Source organism: Hypanus sabinus, chromosome 8 (assembly GCF_030144855.1).
Source record: "Hypanus sabinus isolate sHypSab1 chromosome 8, sHypSab1.hap1, whole genome shotgun sequence".
Classification (NCBI taxonomy): domain Eukaryota; kingdom Metazoa; phylum Chordata; class Chondrichthyes; order Myliobatiformes; family Dasyatidae; genus Hypanus; species Hypanus sabinus.
The window spans coordinates 68,165,114-68,188,557 of NC_082713.1; the positions used below are offsets into that span (position 1 = coordinate 68,165,114).

General features: G+C 42.3%; 1 protein-coding gene across 10 annotated transcripts in view; it reads left to right on the forward strand.

Annotated features, from left to right (window-relative positions):
- LOC132398212 (uncharacterized) overlaps positions 1-18,457 on the forward strand; it is an 89,126-nt gene extending 70,669 nt beyond the window's left edge. For 4 of the 10 annotated variants that reach the window (XM_059977317.1, XM_059977316.1, XM_059977319.1 and 1 more), the window contains 2 exons: positions 6,087-6,271; positions 8,088-10,763. In XM_059977317.1, the coding sequence (XP_059833300.1) occupies positions 8,626-9,414 (789 nt within the window). In that variant the 5' untranslated portion in view covers positions 6,087-6,271; positions 8,088-8,625 and the 3' untranslated portion in view covers positions 9,415-10,763. Of the gene's footprint in view, positions 1-6,086; positions 6,272-8,087; positions 10,764-17,951 lie in introns of those variants that run through there. The other 6 variants (XR_009513582.1, XR_009513583.1, XR_009513584.1 and 3 more) reach the window with 2 other exon arrangements.
- Positions 18,458-23,444: the final 4,987 nt, after the last annotated feature.

The window sequence follows — 23,444 nt, forward strand, 5'->3', positions numbered from 1 at the left end:
AGTTCCTGACCCTCTCCACCTCTAATCCCCTGATGAGGCTTGGCTTGTGGACCCGTTTCCTCTTCCTGCAGTCAATAATTAGCCCCTTGGTCTTTTCTGACATTGAGTGAGAGGTTGTTCTTGAGGCATCATTCAGCCAGGTTTTCAGTCTCTCTCTTACATGCTGATATGTCATTACTTTTGATTCAGCCAAGAACAGTGGTACAATCAGCAAACTTAAATATGGCATTGGAGCTGTACTGACCCTCACAGTCATCAGAATAAAGCGTGTAGACAGACTTCTGATGTACCTGTGCTGATGGTGAATGTGGAGGAAATGCTGTTGCCAATCTGAACTGACTGGGGTGTGCACAAGGAGGTATTGAGGCCTAGGTCTTTGAGTTTATTGATTAGTTTTGAAGGGACCACTAGCTCACATTCAGAACTAGTGACTACATAAAATTATCAAATGTCTCTGCTTTTTGAATTGGTGCCCTTTGCCGCAAATGGATAAAATAACACAAGCACACACAACTGACTCTATTTAAAAACTATTTACCCTAAGCACAATGTAGTGTCTAATGGCCACACAAATGCATGTGACTGATGCTAGTTAGAAACTGTTAGGCAATAGTCTCCTGCCCCAATTAAGCAGCACAGTGTCCCAAATAAATGAAGGGAATTCTTGTTATTTTCTTGATTTGTTTATGTTCTTTTAGAGTTGTCCCAAATAAGCTATTGCCCTGATTAATTGATGGCCCAGTTAACATGTCCATGGCCTCCTCTACTGTCAAGATTCACTGAACACCTACTCTCTGTCCGCCAGAGAAAGCAGGATCTCCCAGTGGCCACACATTTTAATTCCATGTCCCATTCCCATTCTGATATGTCTATCCATGGCCTCCTCTACTGTCAAGATGAAGCCACACTCAGGTTGGAGGAACAACACCTTATATACCAGCAGGGTAGCCTCCAACCTGATGGCATGAACATTGACTTCTCTAACTTCCGTTAATGCCCTTCCCCCCTTCTTACCCCATCCCTGATATATTTAGTTTTTCACCCCCTCCTTTTTTTCTCTCTTTCTGCCCATCACTTTGCCTGTACTCCATCTCCTTCTGGTGCTCCATCCCTCTTTCTTTCTCCCGAGGCCTCCCGTCCCATGATCCTTTCCCTTCTCCAGCTCTGTATCCCTTTTGCCAATTACCTTTCTGGCTCTCAGCTTCACCCAATCCCCTCTGGTCTTCTCCTATCATTTCCCATTTCCCCTCCCTCTCCTACTTACAAATCTCTTACTATCTTTCCTGTCAGTTAGTCCTGACGAAGGGTCTCAGCCCGAAACGTCGACAGTGTTTCTCCCTATAGATGCTGCCTGGCCTGCTGTGTTCCACCAGCATTTTGTGTGTGTAACCAGAATCCTGTTTTTTCCCCCTCTGAACCAGAGGATGCTGAGGGGCGAAATGATAGAGGCATGTAATATTATGAGGAGGACAGACAGAGCAGAGGAGAAGGATCTTTTTTCCTGTGGTGGGAGAGTCTAAACAAGAGCATATAGGTATGAGGTGAGAGGTAGCATGCTTAACGGAAATCGAAGAAAGATTTTTTTTCATGTAAAGACTCGTTAGAATCTGGAACATGCTCCCTGAGGAGGTGGTGGAAGCAATTACTGTCACAACAATTAAGAAGCATTTGGACAAGCAGTTGAATTGCCAAGACATGGAAAGCTATGGACTAAATGCAGGCAAATGGAATTAGTGTTGATAAGTACAATGGTTGATATGGACATGATGCCTCAGGTTGCGTTTCTGTGCTGTACAACTCTATAACTCCATGGATCTATTTCAGGTTATGGCAGTTCTTGCACTGTGCTGTTGGAAAACAATGACTTTAATATCATATTTTAATTAAAATTCTTTTGACAAAATCACAATATTTAAGGGATATTAAAGGTAGCAGAATGGATAACTAATTCACATCACTTCATGATATCCCAATATAAACAATTAATATTCAGGTATATTTTATATTTTATTGTCATATAGAAAGGAGCAACGCCTCCTCTGATAGTAATAAGGCTCCACATCAGATCTTTAGGGAACGCTACACAACTTTGTTTGGGGTGCACCCATATAGAATGCCATCCAAAAATAACAATCATCCTCAGTTGCTAATCAAAATACCAGCCATTTCTTTTCCTTGAGCTTCTCAATGAAAATTGAGTGATCATAAACATTTTAATTAATGATTTATTAACTTACTTGCTACATATAGTTGTGTTTCTTGGAGCCAATTGTCTAAAATATTTGTTATCTTGAAGTATGCTTATCTCTCTTTGCAATTTTCTTTACTGGCCCTCACTGGCTTTGGTCAGAAGTGTGAGCGTTTACATGCTAACTGTGTAGATGATCCCTTAGGGTTCTCTATTAGACTTCTCATTGGAAATTTGCAGCAGAGGGGCTTCTGCAGGTTCAAAATGCTAAAGTCGTGAGATCTGCCTGTTGAACCTCTACCTGGTTTGAAGACACAGTTACAGCAAGCAAATCTGAATTGGTAAAAACATATGACTTTGAGGATAAGGTGAAAAGTGGAATATTTTACATCATTGGATTCAATTCTTCATTATGTTTTCCAGTGTTCTCTTATGTTTTATCTTTTTAATCTCTTTTTAAGCTTTCCTTAAATAGTTTGAATAATATTTGTTATCTTTAATTTTATATAGACCTTCAAAATTTTAAATGCTTGTGATTGTCAAGAATTTTGGCTTATCCATATTCAAAGTGCATCTCTGGTGATTTCCAATTAGATGACTCAGTGTTTACTGGATTTAACAGGGAGGCAGTTGGTGAGCTCAACAAGTTCATTGCTCACTAGGCGGTTCAGACTATTATCTACCATAGCTAGATAGGGATAGCTAAGTAATATACATAAGAGAAATTCACTCACTGAGCATCCTGAAAGATATGCACTAAGAGGAAAGATTCTGCTGTTTTTTTTTGGTTAATAAGAGATTGTTGAAAACAAAATGAATGAAACAGCTGTTATCCCAGATAATCATTTGAAGACAATGAATTTTCTTCTTCTTCTTCTTAAGCCTATTGCAGCTTCCAGGGCATGGGCTGCCAACAGCAACTTGCTAGAGTCCTCTATCCTGGGCCAGTCCTTCAAATTGTCCCCAGGCATAGCCCATCTTGTGGATCCTTCCTCTCCCATGGATGAGCTCTTTGGAGCTTCTGTTGGTGTTTTTGTAGTACGGGGTTTTTGACTGAGGTGGGTTTGCTAGCCCCAGCCGAACCCACCTTGTTTCTCAGCTGGGTTTGGCACTGTCCATGGCAAAGTTAAGGTAACACAAGTGGACTTTGTCTTTGCTATTCCCTGGGATACCGGAATGCTATATACTCTGTAGGTGTTCGGAACATTTTGCACCCAAGACTGCCCAAAGTCTGATGGCACTGAAGTGTTTATTGATCAGTTTTTTTCCCCATACAAAGGCAAAGTGTCGATCGGCATTCTTTGGCCCCTTTAATTATGTGAGACACGTTCTTGTGGTCAAAAGTTACGCCCTGTAATTTTGCAGAATGGTAGGTGAGTAGTTTGCAGTTTTTTGTTTGAATTCCAAGGTTAATCCTGAACATGCTCTATACTGAAATTGCACTTTACATAGGTTAACTCAATCATTTTTGTTATTTCTGAGGTACATGAACTAGAACACTTGGTTTATTAATATTCAAATCTTCAATAATAGATAAGCTGTTTCTTGTGTGTGTTGCAATTCTGAAGAGGTGTATGCCACTGCATAAGATTTTCTATTCAGCCCAAGCTAAATATGTTACTTCTAGAGGTTTTTATTGGTATGTCTGTTCCTATGCATTAACTCTGGCTCTTTTATCCACCATCTTCATCCTTTGATCAGTCACTTCTACACTAGTTCTCTGGACTCTTCTCATAACTGAAATCCATGAGACAAGATACTAATTCGGTAAATTACCCCTTCTGAGGCAAGGTTTTACAGAACTAAAGCCAAGGCTCCCATATGTTTTTTTAACAATCCAATTAATTTGTCATGCTACTTTGAGGACTTATATACTTATACCATTAGGATTCTATTCCTGTAAACGTATTAAAATTATAGCATTTAGATACAACTTTTCTTGCTACCAAAATATATCACTTCGCTCCTCCCTACAATAAGCTTCTTTTATCATGTCTTCTTATTTTGAAGGCTAGTTCAGGTTCTTCTGAGGCCTCTACATGTTTACAACAACTAATAAGTTTTTCTTCATCTGGAGCAGTTGGCAATTATACCTGTGTAACCAAGAGAATAACATATTTAAAACAAAGCTATGTTTGAGCACTCACCGTCCAGAACACCGCTGAATATTTGCATCATTTGACATAAAAGATTCATTGCTAACCTTTCCATCTCTTGTTTAAATTTGTACCCGCTCTTGTATGTAGAACAAAAGCTGCAAATATTTGAACTTTGATGTGATTCCCACATATTTGCTGTTGCATTTTTACTGTTAAAACCTGGAATAATTCATGGGCAATTTTAGATAAAGTTACCATTGACAAGACATCAATTTCAGTTTTGATTTTGGCTTTAATCTGGTAAATACCGATCCATTGCTCTGTTATTATTACTCAATTCAAATGCTGATAGCTTTACCACTCTAAGAGATACCAAAGCTAAATGGAAGAATAATAGTAGGTGATGGAATAAAATGGAGAATAATGCTTTATTGGATCGTAAAAGGGATTTCTGATTACAGTAAAAAGTACTAACTATTCATATCTGCAACAAAAGAACTATTGAAACCTAAAAGTAGTCTGCAGCATTCAAATTGTTACATTAGGGTGATACCATGATCCTTATGCATGCTACCATTGAATCAATTTACTTTTATCTTGTGTTAATTTAGTCACATTCAATAGCATGTTCTTCCATAAGAACAAAACAAGTCAACATTATGACTTATCAAACCAGAGATCCATCTTACATAACCAAATGAAAACATATTTTGAAGAGTGATTCTTAAACATATTGCCTTGAAAACCTTGTACATTTTTAACTACTATTTCATAGATTGCATTCCCAAGGCATTGCCAAAGCAGATGACAACTTGTTCATAATTATAAAATCTTCTGCACAGGAGGAAGAATCTTAGCTTATTTTGATCATGCTAGCTCCACAATTTACTTTAATCCTCTTCTGTGATCCTTGCCCTAAACCTTCAGTAGACTCATCCACCAAGTTTATCTTATCCACACGGATATTTTATGATTGACTTAGTTTTGAAGTTATTTGCAGAAATATACACTCAGTCACCACTTTATCAGAGTCACCTGTACACCTGCTTGTTTATGCAAATATCTAATAAGCCAATCATGTGGTTAAAAGCATGCAGAGATGGCCACAAGGTTCAGTTGTTGTTTAGACCAAGCATCAGAATGGAGAAGAAATGTGATCTAAGTGACTTCCACTGTGGAATGGTTGTTGGTGCCAGACAGGATGGTCTGTTTATCTCAGAAACTTCTGATCTCCTGGGATTTTCACAACAGAAACAGTCTCTGATGTTTAGAGAGATTAGTGCAAACTTTAAAAAAAAATCCAGAGAGCAGCAGTTCAGTGGGTGAAAATGCCCTGTTATTGAGAGAGGTCAACGGAGAATGGCTAGACTGTTAAAGCTTACAGGAAGACAACAGTTATTCAAGTAACCATAAATTACAACTCTGGTGTGTAAAAGAGCATTTCTGAACACACAACACATTGAACATTGAAGTGGATGGGCTACACAGCAGAAAACTACAAGCATACACTCAGTGGCCACTGTATTCGGTACAGGAGGTATCTAATAAAGTGGACACAGGGAGTATTTCATAATATATACTTCATAATAAATATTTGGTTCAATAAAAACAATTGCACATCTTGTGCTTCTGAAATATATATTCAATTTCTACCTCATTGTTATTGCTAGAAATAATTTAATATTTCTTATGCCAATTCCTTTCATAACTAATCACTTCAAATACTCGCACATTTTTACCTTTTCTGTTGTTTAAGATACAGACCAAAATTTTCTATGTTTCTTTTTTTAATTTTCCAGGATATGGCTCTCACTGGCAAGGACAGCATATGTCGCCCAAATTAATTGACCAGGAGGAAGGTTTAGACTCAGAAATGTTAAAGGAATGTAATATATTTCCATGTCAGGATACTAAGTTGGAGAAACTGCAGATGCCCTTGGTGGCAGAAGTTGCAGTTTTGGGAGATGTTGCTGGAGTAACCTAGGTGAGTAGATACGTTGCTGCTGTGGTGCAATGTTGGTATAGGCCCATTCGGCCTTCCGCACTAATCTCCTTCCTGGCACTTAGCCCTACAAGTGACTTAGCCACACCTGCCCATTCACCACCTTTATTTGGGGTCCCAAACAGTCCTTCCAAGTGAGGTAACACCACCTGTGAACCTGTCTATTGCATCCGGTGCACCCAATGTAATCTCCTCTACATTGGTGACCCGTCATAAATTGGGGGACCACTTCATCAAGCGTCTCTGCTCCATCCGCCAAAAGTGGAAGTTCCCATTGGGTACCCATTAAAATTCAACTTTCCATTCCCATTCTGATGTGTCAGTCCATGTCCTCCTCTATTGCCATGATGAGGTCCCATTCAGGCTGAAGGAAAAACACCTTACATTCTGTCTGAGTAGCCTCCAACCTGATGGCATGAACATCAATTTCTCAAACTTCTGGTAGCTGTTTCCTCCCCTCTCCTTCCCCATTCCCATTCCTATTTTCCTCGTTCACCTTTTCTCCTCAGCTGTCCATCATCTCACTTTGGTGCTCTTCCCCTTTCCCTTTCTTCCATGGTCTTCTGTCCTCTCCTATCAGATTCCCCTGCTCCAGCCCTTTACTTTTTTTCACCAATCAATTTTCTAGATCTTTAGTTCACCACTACCCCTTTCCGGATTTCACATCACCTGCCACCTTGTACTTCTTCCTCCCCTCCCCCCACCTTCTCACTCGGACTTCTCCCCTTCCTTTCCAGTCCTGAAGAAGGGTCACGGCCCAAAATGTCGACTTTTTATTCTTTTCCATGGATGCTGCCTGACCTGCTGAGTTCCTCCAGCATTTTGTGTATGTTACCTCACATTCTATATCAGAGATTACTTTGTTCTATCATATGACCTAGCTTTAAATGGCAATGCCATTCTGTCTAAGTTCAGTATGCGTTCATATTATTTACCTGTAGAGTGGAGAGTGATCCCATTGCAAACGTTCAGTTGCTCATCTAAAGATTATCCATTATGTTATATTTAACTTGGTAGGCATTAATCTTTGCAATAAGTCTTTTGTTTAATACATCATTAAAATGAAAATATCATTATATCATATCCATTTAATTGACCTTTATTATTCAAAACTTGATTTGATTAGGTTAGAGAAGTCTGGCCTTCTCTAAGTGTTGAAACTACTTAATGTTGTTCATTCATTTTATAAATGACATTGTGCTCTATGACTTTCTTCTTATTTGGGTGCACCTACACCTCGGGGACTGCAGCAATTCAAGAAGGCAGCTCACCATTACCTTCTCAAGGGCAACTGGGGATGGCCAATAAATGCTGGCTTCACTTGTGACGCCCACATTTTGTAAATGAAAACATAAAAAAATGCCTTCTCCCAACAATTTGGTTCACTTTTTGATTCTAAAGTGCTTTCACTTCTGTCTTATCAAATTCCTCATTTAATGAAATAGTTTGTCACTGGTCTATATTTATACTCAAGTCAAGTCAAGTCACTTTTTATTATCATTTTGATCATAACTGCTGGTACAGTACACAGTAAAAATGAGACAGCATTTTTCAGGGCTATGGTGGTACATGAAACAATACAAAAACTACACTGAACTACGTAAAACAACATAAAAACTACACTGGACTACAGACCTACCCAGGATAGCATAAAGTGCACAAAACAGTGCAGGCATTACAATAAATAATAAACAAGACAATAGGCACAGTAAAGGGCAGTAAGTTGGTGTCTGTGGTGAACTACATATACCTGTCTGGACACGGCCCCTGCTGACTGCTCCTGTGGCTCCTCCCACAGACCCCGGTATAAAGGCGATCAAGGCCTGAGCCCAGCCTCTCAGTCTCCAGGATGTAGCATTGTGGTCACTCACTGCTTGTTCCTTCTTCAGTCAATAAAAGCCGATATCTCGCCTTTACTTCTCAGAGTGAGTTATTGATGGTGCATCAATTTTATTGACTGGAAGTTTTAAAACATGGAAACCGTTTTATATCTGTGAAGATTGGATTTGGACCCCCAAGACCCTGAAGCAGCTCTTGCCTTTGAACTCTGGCTTGCATGCTTCCAATCATACTTGGAGGAGGTTCGTGTGTCTGAACCCGCCGTTATGCACAGAATTCTCCTCTCGAGGGTCACCACAAAAGTTTATTCATTTATCAGGGACCTGTCGACCTATGAAGGGGCACTGGACGCCCTCAAAAGACAGTACCTGCGGCCGGTGAACACCGTCTACACAAGACATCGCTTAGCTATGCGACGACAGCGGCCTGGAGAGTCAAGCGCCAAGTTTCTCTGAGCCCTACAGACACTCGTCCGAACTTGTGACTGCAAAACACACATGGCGGAACAGCATGCGGAGCTCCTGGTAAGAGATGCCTCCGTTACAGGACTGAGGTCAGTGTACATGTGTCAGAGGTTTCTGGAAAAAGCCGATCTTACCTTGCGCTCGGCGATCGAGACGGCCGACGCACTGGAGACTGCTCTGCACAACGCTGACGCTGTCCAGTTGCGCGATTCCCCGCCGGTTCCCGCTAGCGAATTCGCCAACGCCACTGCCAGTCGCAATTCCACGAACTCCCTGAACCCGACCACGGCTGCGGCCAGGCGAAAGCCTGAGCTGTGTTATTTCTGCGGAGTCGAAAAGCACCCCCAAAAACGCTGTCCGGTGCGAGAAGCGACCTGCTCCAGCTGCGGGATGCAGGGCCATTTCGCCAAGGTCTGTAAGTCTAAACTACGAGCGGGGTCGGGCAGTGCTGCGGCTGAGACATGGGGGCCGCCATCTTGCATGCCCAGATGTGAGCGGCCATCTTTGTCAGCGTCAGTATGCCCCGCCCCTGACCTGTGTGAGACATGGGGGCTGCCATCTTGCATGCCCAGATGTGGGCGGCCATTTTTGTCAGCGTCAGCGTGGCCCGCCCCCGACCCACCGGTGTTTACCGGGCACCAAAACGGCTCAACTCTGGCCACCGTAACCCTCGACCAAAGCGCCCCACACCATCTTGCAAGGTCAATGATGGACATCCTGGTGGAGGGGCACAGGACTAGCTGCCTGTTTGACACAGGCAGCACTGGGAGTTTTATTGACCCGGACACAGTGCAACGCTGCGGACTCATGACACGCCGGTAAGTCAGAGGATCACTTTGGCTTCTGGGTCACATTCCACAGACATCCGGGGGGGTTGTGTAGCGACATTGGTGGTGCAAGGCACAGAATATCGGAACTTTGTGCTACTGGTCATGCCTAAATTGTGCGCACCTCTGCTTTTGGGGCTGGACTTCCAGAGCCACCTATAAAGTGTGACTATGGCATATGATGGGCCCCTTCCACCACTCACTGTCAGGAATCCTCAGTTTGGTGGGACTTCATCACATACCCCGCTACTGACCGCGCACACACACCGAACCACATGTTCCACCCAGCACCACGCCGACAGCTGCGCTACCGACACCACTTGCAGTCTCTCCACCCTCAAGATCCCTCCTCCATCGCTGTTCGCAAACCTGACCCCTGACTGTAATCTGTGGCAACTAAAAGCAGGAGGTACAACATGGGGACAGGGGCTTCATTCAGTCAGAGGTGCAGCGGCTGCTCAGGGAGGGGATCATTGAGCCAAGCACAAGTCCTTGGAGGGCCCAGGTGGTCGTTGTTCGGACAGGGCAGAAAAATAGGATGGTCGTGGACTATAGCCAGACCATCAATAGGTTCACGCAGCTTGACGCGTACCCCCTACCCCACATCGCGGATATGGTCAACCAGATAGCTCAGTACAGGGTGTACTCGACCATAGATCTGAAATCCACTTATCACCAGCTCCCCATCCACCCAGAGGACTGCCCCTACACTGCCTTTGAGGTGGGTGGCAGGCTCTATCACTTCCTGCACGTCCCCTTCAGTGTCAGAAATGGTGTCTCTGTCTTCCAGAGGGAAATGGACCAGATGGTGGGCCAGTGCCAACTGAAGGCCACATTTCCCTATCTGGATAAAATCACCATCTGTGGTCACGACTGGTCGGATCACAATGCCAACCTCCAACGATTTCTCCAAGTGGCCGAAGCTCTGAACCTTACTTATAACAGGGACAAGTGTGTGTTCAGAACCACCTGACTCGCTATCCTTGGGTATGTCGTGGAAAACGGGGTCATTGGCCCTGATCCTGACCGTATGCCCCCTGTTAGAACTCCCTCTTCCCACCACTCTCAAAGCCCTCAGACGGTCCCTGGGTTTTTTTTTTCCTATTACACCCAATGGGTCCCCCGTTACGCAGACAAGGCCCGCCCCCTGGTCAAGGCTACCACTTTTCCCCACTCTGCTGAGGCCTGCGCGGCCTTCAGCTGCATTAAAGGGGACATTGCCAAAGCAACGATGCATGCGGTGGACGAGACCATTCCCTTCCAAGTAGAGTGATGCCTCCGATTTCGCACTGGCTGCTACCCTCAATCAGGAAGGCAGGCCAGTAGCATTCTTTTCTCGTACCCTTCAAGGCTCTGAACTTCGGCACTCCGCGGTGGAGAAAGAAGCCCAGGCCATAGTGGAAGCTATTAGGCACTGGAGGCACTATCTCGCCGGCAAAAGGTTCACCTTGCTGACCGACTAGCGCTCAGTTGCGTTCATGTTCAGCAACCAACAGCGAGGCAAAATCAACAATGATAAGATTTTGCAGTGGAGAATAGAACTCTCCACCTACAACTATGATATCCTGTACCTCAATGAGCCCCCTGATGCCCTATCCCGGGGAACATGTGCTAGCTCACAGCTCGAACAGCTATACACCCTTCATGCATATCTTTGCCGTCCAGGGCTCACCCGATTTTACCATTTCGTGAAAGCCTGGAACCTGCCGTACTCCCTGGAGGACATCAGGACGATGACCAGGGACTGCCAAATCTGCGCTGAGTGCAAACCACACTTCTACCGTCCTGAAATGGCGCAACTTGTCAAGGCCACCCACCCTTTTGAGCGACTGAGTGTTGACTTTAAGGGCCCCCTTCCCTCCACCGACCGCAATGTCTATTTTCTCAATGTTATCGACGAGTACTCACGGTTCCCCTTTGCCATTCCCTGCCCCGACACCATTACCACAACCGTCATAAAAGCCCTGCGCCAGCTCTTCACTCTGTTTGGGTATCCCTGCTATATCCACAGTGATAGAGGGTCCTCCTTTATGAGTGACGAGCTGTGCCGGTACCTGCTAGCTAGGGGCATTGCCACTAGTTGGACCACGAGCTATAATCCCCGGAGAAATGGACAGGTGGAGAGGGAGAATGCCACAGTGTGGAAGGCCACACTTTTAGCCCTTAAGTCAAAAGGGTTGCCGGTCTCTCGATGGCAGGAGGTCCTCCCTGAGGCACTCCACTCTATCTGCTCCCTGTTATGTACGTCCACCAATGCCACCCCTCACGAACGCCTGTTCTCTTTTCCCAGGAAGTCTGTCACTGGGACCACCCTACCAGTTTGGCTGACGTCCCTAGGGCCAGTGTTGCTCTGGAGACATGTGAGGAGTAATAAATACTCCCCGCTGGTCGAGAGGGTTTACCTTCTACATGCGAACCCCCAGTATGCCTACGTGGTCTTACCTGATGGGTGGGAGGACACAGTCTCCGTCCGCGACCTGGCGCCCGCAGGAGCAGCAGACCACTACACTGAACACTCCCCGGTAACTATGAACCCTGTACCCGAGGTGACACCGTGCACACCAGGCCCTCCTCACGACACTCATATACCGGGCATTTCGTACGCGTATATACCAGGCGTGTATACCACATGTGTGAGGGATCACTGACGCCTAGTTAGGCCGGAACCAGCACAACCTCCGTCTCCAGTGCAAGCACCACTGGCACCTGTGCAATCACCACCACTGGCATCTGTGCAATCACAGCCGGTGCTATGTAGATCGTTGCGACAGATTCGACCAACTGATAGACTTAACCTGTAAGAAACTTTGCCACATGGGGACTCTTTTTAAAACAAAGGGGGGGTGAATGTGGTGAAATACAAATACCTGTCTGGACACGCCCCCTGCTGACTGCTCCTGTGGCTCCGCCTACAGACCCCTGTATAAAGGCAATCAAGGCCTGAGCCCGGCCTCTCAGTCTCCAGGATGTAGTATGATGTTCACTCACTGCTGGTTCCTTCTTCCAGTCAATAAAAGCTGATATCTCACCTTTACGTCTCAGAGAGAGTTATTGACGGTACATCAGTGTCATTCCAAACTCTGGGTATTGATGAGTCTGATGGCTTGGGGGAAGAAACAGTTACATAGTCTGGTTGTGAGATCCTAAATGCTTCGGAGCCTTTTCCCAGATGGCAGGAGGGAGAAGAGTTTGAACGAGGGATGTGTGGGGTCCTTCATAATGCTGTTTGCTTTGCGGATGCAGCGTGTAGTGTAAATGTCTGTAATAGCGGGAAAAGAGACCCCGATGATCTTCTCAGCTGACCTCACTATCCACTGCAGGGTCTTGCGATTCGAGATGGTGCAATTTCTGAACCAGGCAGTGACTCAGCTCCTCAGGATGCTCTCAGTACAACCCCTGTAGAATGTAATGAGGGCGACTTTCCTCAGTGGGAGATGGAGTTTCCTCAGCCTTCGCAGAAAGTAGACACTCCAATGATCATTAAACCTACTCTTCTCTGCATGTTTATCCAAAAACAGCTGTTTATATTGGAAGTTTTATTCGGATCCTTGTTACAACGTATGAGGTTATGGAAACAAAATTATTTTTTCTCTCCATCTGCTTATTGTACACAATCAACTACTTTGACATCCTGAGTACCATTCAATTGCTGGTGTCAGATATTCCTGGGAAAATAGTATTAAGTACATAGTCATCATAACTTACACATTAAAACACGGCAATTCATTGTGAACTATCACTACATGCTGATGCCAGCATTCTACAAAATGGGATTCCCTGCTAATATCTCCTTCAATCTCATGAAACCTTTAGATACATTGCTTGGATGAAACTTCCTAGAGTTTCTGGTCTTGAGTTCCTGTAATTGACATGATTTGTGTCCCTGAGCTGAGAAGGGCCAGAAAGAAAACAATAGAAACCGTTTAAGTTCACTCACCCATACGGTAAACATTTTCCCGTTTTTCACTTAATCTGATCTTTCTCTCCCTCTCTTTGTTTTTATTTACTTTGATTCAAGTTTGCTCAGTTTCTGTTTATGCCAAAATCAAGGTCTTCATCTTGTCTATAAATTTCACTGTTCAAGGAGGTGAAAAATTAGTTGTATCAAAAATAATTCAAGTGTGAGGTCTAAAATAAAGGTCTAATCATTAGCGTTCATCATAAAATGTTCCACTGCATCAAGTTTTGGATTGGACTATCTAGACCTGTATTACCTGTGTCTTTGATTGTGATTTATTTTGGGGATTCTCTTGATTTATCGCAAAAGTGCTGTGAAAAGATCCATTAGAAAGGCTGCTGTATATTTCTGGTGAAGCTGCACTGGCAGATTAACAGGACTGCCACCTCCCAAGCAACACATCATTCTCTCACCCATCTCCCACTACCTCAGATAATTCTAAGTACAGGATATGTGTGATGGAAGTGTAAATCATTAAGTCAGAATGTACATTTTTCTGTAAGATTTAACTTTGTTCTTTTCATCTTTAATCCACATACTGTACTGGACATGATCTTCACGTTGTCTCTGAGACATTACACACAGATGCTCTGAACCTCTATGCGGATTCAGTGTACGAACAATGACCTCACCTATAGTGGACAAAGCCCTTGACCACATATTGTCTATTTCCTGCACCTCTGCTCTCATTTCCCTTCCACGCCACAAAACAGGGATCCAAGCCGTCCTTCCAGGTGAAGCAACAACTTGTTCTCACTCTTTAAGCCTACAACACTCTACTTCAGCACTTACTTTCAAGTCCACCATTTTCGTCCTCCATCAAACTCCCTCTCTGATCTTTCTGTTCTGAGCTTTGGGATCGTTACAACAAGACCCAATGGAAACATAAGAAACATAGCCTCATTTTCCACCAGGGAACTTTACAGCCATGCAGACTCAATGTTGAATTCCACAACTTTGTCTTTTGTCCATAACAGAACCAGCCATTTTTACTTGTCACCATTTTGAGTCAATGTTCTTATTCTATTGGTATAGTCTAGTCTGCTGGGCCTGTCCCACACACTTTCAGCAACACATTACATGTGCAATACTTATAACCGTGACACTAATTGCTGTATTAACTCATTTGGTCTCATCTTATCTGAAGAATTCCTTCTGTTCCACCCATCCTTCTTCCATCTTCTCTCCTAGTGAAAATATATACATCATATCTCTATCTCAGTTCTGACATGGAACCCAAAAGTTTAGCTGTTTCTCTTTCCACAAAACTTCTCTGACCTGCTATCTGGTTCTAGCATTTTTTCATTGTTTTTGTTTTATTTAGCACTATTGTGTTTGCTTTATGTGGGTCTAATATTGCCTTATGACATAGACAATATATAAAATCAAACATACTCAATGCTGTTCCAGTGTAACTGTTTGACACAAAAGATAATTGCAATGTTACTGTTACACATAGAAATCCAAGGGTCACTCTTTTAATGGTGTATTTGTGATTTACTGGAGGTAAAATTAAACATTGCCAAATGTAGATTTGTTGAATGCTTTTGGGGAAGTCAAACCTAGACATTTGATCCACAAAAGCACAGAACTGGAGACAATACAATGGCAGACTGAGAAGTTGCAGAAGTGCAATTATGAGTGGAGAGAAAGAAGTAAAGTGACAGTAAAGATAATTCTAAGAACACAAGAACATAAGAAATGGGAGCAGGAGTAGGCCATCTGGCCCATTGATCCTACTCCACCATTTGATAAGATCATGTCTGATCTGACCATGGACTCATCTCTGCCCTTTCCCTTACTATGCAAAACTCTATCCAACCTTATCTTAAGTATATTTACCGAGGTAGCCTCTACTGCTTCATTGGGCAGAGAATTCTACAGATTCACCACTCTCTGGGAAAAGCAGTTCCTCCTCATCACTGTCCTAAGTCTACTCCACTGAATCTTGAGGCTATGTCCCCTAGTTCTAACCTCACCTACCAGTGGAAACTTTCCTGACTCTATCTTATCTATCCCATTCTTAATTTTAGATGTTTCTATAAGATCTCTTCTCACCCTTCTGAATTCCAGCAAGTAAAGTCCAAGGTAACTCAATCGCCCCTCAGTCTAATCCCCTCATCTCCAGAATCAACCTGGTGAACCTCATTTGTACTGCTTCCAAAGCCATTATATCCTTCCTCAAGTAAGGAGATCCGAAATGCGCACAATACTTCAGATGCAGCCTCACCAGTACCCTGTACAGTTGCAGCATATCCTCCCTGCTCTTAAATTCAATCCCTCGAGCAATGAAGGCCAGCATTCCATCTGGCTTCTCGATAGCCTGTTGCAACTGCAAACCAGCCTTTTGTGATTCATGCACAAGCACTCCCAAGTTCTTCTGCACAGTAGCAAGCTGCAATCTTTCACCATTTAAATAATAATCTGATCTTCTGATTCTGGCCTCTGGTGATGCAGTTCAATTTATATGAATATCTCGTCCTGTTTTTCATATCATTTCTTGCACAGGCTTGTTTTTATTCTATTTCAAATGTATAGTGGGAAGACATTAATCTCTATTCTTATTTGCCCTTGAAACAACAATATATGTGAATCTTAAGCTTTTGTTAACTTTTTGAACATTTAATGAATATATTTTGAAGGAAACACTATGTTTAAGTTTAGCTTTGTGCCACGAGTTTACTCTGCATTGCAATGGAGTGTTGTGTATCTATTATTTTGTTTAGCACCAGTTATGATGGTAATTGACAGCATTAGTATATTCAGGCAGACAATGATTCTGCATTGAAGTTAATATGTATTTTACTTTACTTTCTGAAGTTTCACAAGTAAGGAGATCATATTCAAAACCCTGAAGAAAGCTTGCATCTCAGGTGATTTTTGAGATGTTGTTTAGCTCGCTGCGTAGCTGTGTATGTAAGCACAGTGAGGGCAAAAGCAAAGCAGACTAGATAAGGAAATAGCTGAACATATAATAGATTAAATATAATGCAGATAATTTTGCGGTCAATTTAGATGATATTTTAAATGGTGAAAATTGGGAAAAGCTGAAGTTGCGAGGGAGCTAAAGGTACATATTCACAAATCACTGAAAGCTAACATGCAGGCGCTGCAAGTAATTTGGGAAGTCCAATGGTTTGTTGGCGTTTATAATGGGAGGTTTCAAACATTGGAGAAAAGGTGTCTTACAGTAGTTATATTAAAGCACTGGTAAGATCACAACAGGAGTATTATGTATAGGCATTGTCTCCTCACCTGAAAAAGGATTGTCAAGTGAATTGTAGGGTAAGTTCACTACACTGATATTTGGGATAGTAGGTTTATTATATGACACACTTAATCTACATTCTTCAGAGATGGAAGAATTTATGCTGATTTCATTGTAACTTACGTTACTTTACACTGTTCGGCAATGTAGATGCAGGTATCACCTTGTTTTTAACCCTTGTCTTACTTGATTGCCATCTCCAAATAAGCAAAAGACCATTTAAATTGAGGTGAGGAAAAATCCCTTTACTAAGGGAGCAGGCAGTTTTTGAAATTCTCTATCCCAGATGACCATGAAGGCACAACCATTCTTCATTAAAAACAGAGAATGATAGAGTTCTTGCTTTTGATGAAATCAAATGATATGGGGATAGGCCAGGAACTGGCAATGAGGTAGAAGATAATGCAAGATTTTGGAGAATTGCAGAGAAGGCTCAAAGGGCCACATGGTCTACTCCTGCTACCAACTGTTATGTCCTCATCAGTAAGAAAAAAACAGACTGGAAAAGAAAAGAATAGATATTTGATAAAATGAATCATCCCCAACAAGTTTCTTAATTTTTACTGTAGAGATTCAGGAAAGCAAGACTAGCAAAATGCTGGAGAGTGAGAGAATGGCCAAACCCATCCTCCCTTCAAACCTGACTACTCAAATCATATTGAGTATTAACTTCATGTGAAGTGCTTATAATCTATTCCTTGAATGCATATAAAATTCTTGTGAGCATTTTGGAATTCTGAGTAAAGGCTCAATCGCAAAATGAAACCCCAGAGAATGAATGCTGAAAATGCAAGAATTTTTCACATGAAGTGTGGAAAGAATTGTTTGCTTAATTCTCACCATGACTCTCTTATTGCATGGTAAGTGGTGGAGCGTTCAGGGCAGAACGTTGATGGAAAAGGTAGTGACAAGAAGACTCCAGCTGACAAACGAACACTGCATCCATATTGTTGTCCCTTTTTTGGCAATGAGTGTACAAATAATAGCCCCTTCCAGAACTGGTTAGTAGTTGTGACAAGTTACTGATTTAAAGTAGTGGAACAACTAGCTAAGTATGTTGCTGCCAAATTGAGGATGATGAGGAAGGTTGTCAAATGATACAGCAGGATATAAATCAGTCGGAAAAGTGGGCAGAGAAATGCGGGGTGGAGTTCAATCCAATTAAGTGTGAGATGCTACATTCTGGGAGATCAAATCTATAAATGGTGGTGTTTAGGAGGACGATGGCACCTAACGGCTACTCCTTTGCTTGCAAAATTGGAAACAGCTTTATTTCTATCTTAATATCTCTATTTTTCCCTTTCAGGGTTCTTTTCAAGACCCTGACCTGGAGTTACATACTGACTTTGGTTCTTTGTGGGAATGGGACCTGCTCTCAGGGTCTCATGACTGGCCACTATTCAATATGCCAAGGATGCGGCCTAGAAGACTAGTGAGCCTTCAGGGTGCCTGGATTTCGTGGCTATGGAGGCGGTGCCTCCACAGGAAACTGGTGTGTTGTGAGAGATGGAAGATCGAAAGCAGCAAGCGGGCTGCTGGCTGTGTGCTCAGAGACCTGAGCTCCTTAGGCACAGAGCTCAGAAAAAACGATGCAACAGACTTCTAACATCGTAATTCAGTGATTTGTTTGTTATGTCTCTTCTCTCGCTGTGAAGCAGAGACACTTCTTTTTCCCTTATTAGGGAGAGAGAGAGCCTGGGGTATATCAAATTATTGGGTGAATGAGTAGTCTTTGGGGTACTGCAAGTCTGTGTCTTCATTGATGCTTTGCTGCACACTTGAGTGCTCAGTGGGGGGTGCCGATGCTTTTCTTGCTGGTGTAGGAGGGGGGGATCGTTGCTTTGATGCTGCTTATGCATGGGAGGGGGGAGCTGGAGGGGGGACTTTGGGGTTCTAACATTTAATTGTCATTCTTTCTTTGTGGCACTCCTCTGTTTTCATGAATGTTTGTGAAGAAAAAGAATTTCAGGATGTATATTGTATACATTTTTCTGACATTAAAATTATCTTTGATACCTTTGAAGTGGAAACTATAGAGTAAATGGCACAACATTGGGAGCACTGATATACAGAGGGATATTATGTGTGCAAATCTATAGTTTACTGATAGGGCAACGCAAATAGATAGGATAGTAAACGAAATACAGGGCATGCTTGTCTTCATTGATTGAGATATTGAGTAAATGTTGCATTTACAGCTGCAACAAATTTAGTTAAGTCACATTTGGAGAATTGTGTGTCGTTCTAGTCAGCATTCTATAGGAAGTATATCAATACTCTGTAGTGAGTGCAGAAGAGGTTCACGAGGATGTTGCCTGGATTAAATTGTATAGCTTTAGGAAGAGGTTGGATGAACTTGGATTATCTTCTCTGATTGTCAGAGGGTATGGACATAAAATTATGAAGGCCATAAATTGCGAGTTAGATTCTTTTCCCCAAGGTGGAAATTTCAAATACTTAAGAACATTATTTAAGGTAAAGGAGGGAGATATATTAAAATAGTTTTTCTTACACAATGAGTGAGAGGTGACTGAAAAAGCTGCACAATACTCAAAGATAAAGAGGTTCAAAGCACATTTATTATCAAAGAATGTGTAAACAATAAACCTTAAAATTTATCTGCTTACAGCCAGCCACAAAGCAAGAAACCTGAATCACCCAATTTTAAAAAAGACCATAAACAACTGCACAGAGAAAGAAAGGGAGAACAAAACACACACACAGATTATGAAAACACCAAAAGCAAGGCAACAGCATCCCAAACCAGACTGAGACTCAGATCCACCCCCAGAGCAGCCAGCGTAGGCCCAAGCATTTGTTCTCAGTTCATCACAACAGCAGGGCAGAAACACACAGCAACCGGATCAGGTCACAGCCTCAGTGGCACAGAGAAAGGAATAAACATTCGTGGGAGAGCAAGGAAAATCAACTGGATTTAGGCTTCCAGTCTATCTGGGCTGACCTTTAAATTATCCAAGCACTGGGTAGTGCCATGCTCAAGAACCCAGATCCAAGTGCAGCAACACACCCAGCCCGAAGCCGTTCTCGATCTCATCAAATTGGTGATTCCCGAGTAAGCTGTCATCACCTTAAACTAGAAGAACTGGAATAATCACCTCTATATCAATACTTTAAGTAGAATTACAAATTGATGCAAGTACATAGAAATTTCTGGTTACTTTAAAGCAGAGTACACATGAAGCAGATGAGAGGAAATACCCAATCAACATTTCCAAAGAAGGTGCACTTGATTGGAAAACAAGTGGAAGGAGGTCCTGAAGAGAGGATTCAGGGAGTTGGGTAGGAAGCTGTAAAGCAAGTCCTTTAGGACAGTAATCTCAGGATTGCTGCCTGTGCCACATGCTAACAAGCTCAAGAATAGCGTTATCAGACATATTAATGCATGGCTGAGATACTGATGTAGGGGTAGGGTTTCAGGTTCATGGATCATTGGGGCCTCTTCTCAGGGAGGTATGACCTTTACAAAAAGGATGGGTTACACCTGAACCCAAAGTGGTCCAATATCCTAGCAGGCAGGTTTAATAGAGCTGTTAGGGAGGGTTTAATCTAATTTGGTAGCGGGATGGGAACCAGAGTGATAGGGCTGAGGAATGGGAAAACAGAAACAAATCAAGGCGTGGTGCAGTTAGAACAGAAAGCAACAAATACTGGACTGAAAGTGTTAAATTTCAATGCATGCAGCATAAGAAATAAAATGGGCAATCTTGAAATTCAGCTATAGATTGGCAGCTATGACATTGCGGCCAACTCTGAAACGTGGCAAAAGGATGGTTGCCATTGGGAATTGAACGTCCGATGATATGCAGTGTATCGGAAAGATAGCTTAGTAGGCAGAGGGGGTGGTGTGGCCCTGTGTATAAGAAATAATACTAAATCATTAGAAAAGGATGACATAGGTTTGGAAGGTATAGAGTCTCTATCGGTTGAGTTAAGGAATGGCAAGGGTAAAAGGACCCTAATGGCAGTTGTATACAGGCCTCCAAACAGCAGCTAGGATGTGGATTACAAATTACAGCAGGAGATAGAAAAGGCGTGTCAGAAGGGCAATGTCATGATAATCGTTGGGGATTTTAACATGAAAGTGGATTGAGAAAACCAGGCCAATACTGGACCTCAAGAGAGAGAATTTGCAGAATATCTAATGGATGGCTTTTTAGAACAGCTTGTTGTTGATCCCACTAGGGGATTGGCTGTGCTGGATTGGGTGTTGTGCAATGATCTGTAGGTGATAAGAGAGTTTAAGATTAAGGAACCCTTAGGGAGGAGTGATCACAATATGATCAAGTTCACTTAGAAATTTGAGAAGGAGAAACTAAATTCCAATGTGTTGGTATTTCAGTGGAATAAAGGAAATTATAATGGCATGAGAGGGGAACGAGCCAAAGTTGGCTGGAACGGACACTAGCAGAAAGGACAGCAGAGCTGCAATGGCTGGAGTTTCTGTGAGGGAAGTGGAAGACAGATATATTCCAAATAAGAAGAAATTTTTGAGTGGAAGAAGGACATTACCATGGCTAGCAAGTGAACTCAGAGCCAAAGTAAAAGCAAAGGAGAGGGCATGCAAGGAAGCTGGAGCTAGTAGGAAGCTGGAGGATTGGGGACATTTTTAAAAACTTGCAGAAAGAAACTAAGAAGGTCATTAAGAAGGAAAAGATGAATCATGAAAGGAAGTTGGTGACCAATATCAAAGAACATACTAAAACCTTTTTTAAGTATATAAAGGGTAAAAAAGAGTTGATGGTAGATATAGGACCAATAGAAAATGACACTGGAGATATTGAAATGAGTGTGCAAGGATGGCTGAGGAAATGAATGTGTATTTTGCATCAGTCTTCACAGTGGAAGACATCTGCAGTATACTGGACGTTCAAGATAGTCAGGGAAGTGAAGTTTGTGCTGTAAAAATTACAACTGAGAAGGTGCTCAGGAAGCTGAATGGTCTGAGGGTAAATAAATCTCCTGACCTGATGGAATGCACCCTTGGGTCCTGAAGGAAGTAAAGTAGCTGGAGAGATTGTGAAGACATTAACAATGATCTTTCAAGAATCAATAGATTCTGGCATTGTACCATATGACTGGAAGACTGTAAATGTTACTCTGCTATTTAAGTAGGGTGGGAGGCAGCAGAAAGGAAACTATAGACCTGTTAGCCTCAGTGACTGTGAAGTTGTTGGAATCGATTGTTAGGGCTGAAATTACAGTGTACCTGGAGGCACATGACAAGATAGACCAAAGTCAGCATGTTTCCTGAAAGGAAAATCCTGCCTAACCAAACTACTGCAATTTTTTGAGGAAATTACAAGCAGTGTAGACATAGGAGATGCAGTAAATGTGGTAACCCTGGATTTTCAGAAGGCCTTTGACAAGGTAAAGCAAGATAGGAGCCCATGCAATTACAGGGAAGCTACTAGCATGGGTGGAGCATTGCCTGATTGGCAGAAAACAGAGAGCAGGAATAAAGGGATCCTATTCTGGCTGGCTGCTGGTTACTAGTAGAGTTCTACAGGGGTCAGCGTTGGGACGCTGCTTTTTACAATGTATGTCAATGATTTAGACTAAGGGATTAATGCATTTGTAGCTAAATTTGCCGATGATACAAAGGTGCAGGAGCGGGTAGTGTTAAGAAAGAAATAAATGGCCAGACTATTATTCAGATGGGATAATAATTCAAAATACAGAGAGCAAAGGGACTTAGGAGTCCCTATGCAGGATACCCTAAATGTTAACCTCCAGGTTGAGTCAGTGGTGCAGAAGGCGAATGCAATGTTGACATTCATTTCTAGTGCTATAGAATATAAGAGCAGGGATGTGATGTTGAGGCTTTATAAGGAACTCATGAGACTGCACTTGGACTGTTGTTTGAGGTTTTGGGCTTCTTATTTTAGAAGGGGTATACTTATGTTGGAGAGAGTTCGGAGAAGATTCACAAGAATGATTCCTGGAATGAAAGGATTACTGTATGAGGAAAGTCCGGCAGCTCTTCGGCTGTATTCCCTGTAGTTCAGGAGAATGAGGGGGGTGATCTCATTGAAACTTTCCAAATGTTAAAAGGCCTGAACAGATTAGATGTGGCAAAGTTATTTTCCATGATAGGGGAGACTAGGACAAGAGGGCACAACTTCAGGATTGAAGGATGTCCATTTAAAACAGAGATGCGGAGAAATTACTTTAGTCAGAGGGTAGTAAATCTGTTGAATTTGTTGCCGTGAGTGGCTGTGGAGGCCAAGTCATTGGGTACATTTAAGGCAGAGATAGATAGGTTTTTGATTAGCCAGGGCATCAAAGGGTATGGGGAGAAGACAGGGGAGTGGAGATAACAGGAAGAATTGGATCAAACCATGATTGAATGGTGGAACAGACTTAATGGGACGAATGGCCTATTTTGCTCCTATATTTTATGATCTTATGGACTTAACTCTTGAAAGTTCAATTTATTGCATACAACCATAAGAAAAATTCTGCAAATTCTCATATTGAATAAAAATCATGATCTATTGAATGAAAATGATCATGATACTTTTTGGGACAAATGAGTTAATCTTGAGATTACACTTACTTTTAACAGACAAGAAAAAACATAATTCAGACAGATGCTATGATAATGGTTAAAATATAAAACAAGTTAACTCAAGAAAAAAATCTAATGGAATGTCTATTCAGAAAAAAATATGGCGTCATGATAGGATGCTTTAACAAATGAGTATATGTCAATAAAATGTGCTGGAAAATTGTACAAAACGAGAATTTGTTTCTTTTTCGCATATAGTTCCTTCCAGAT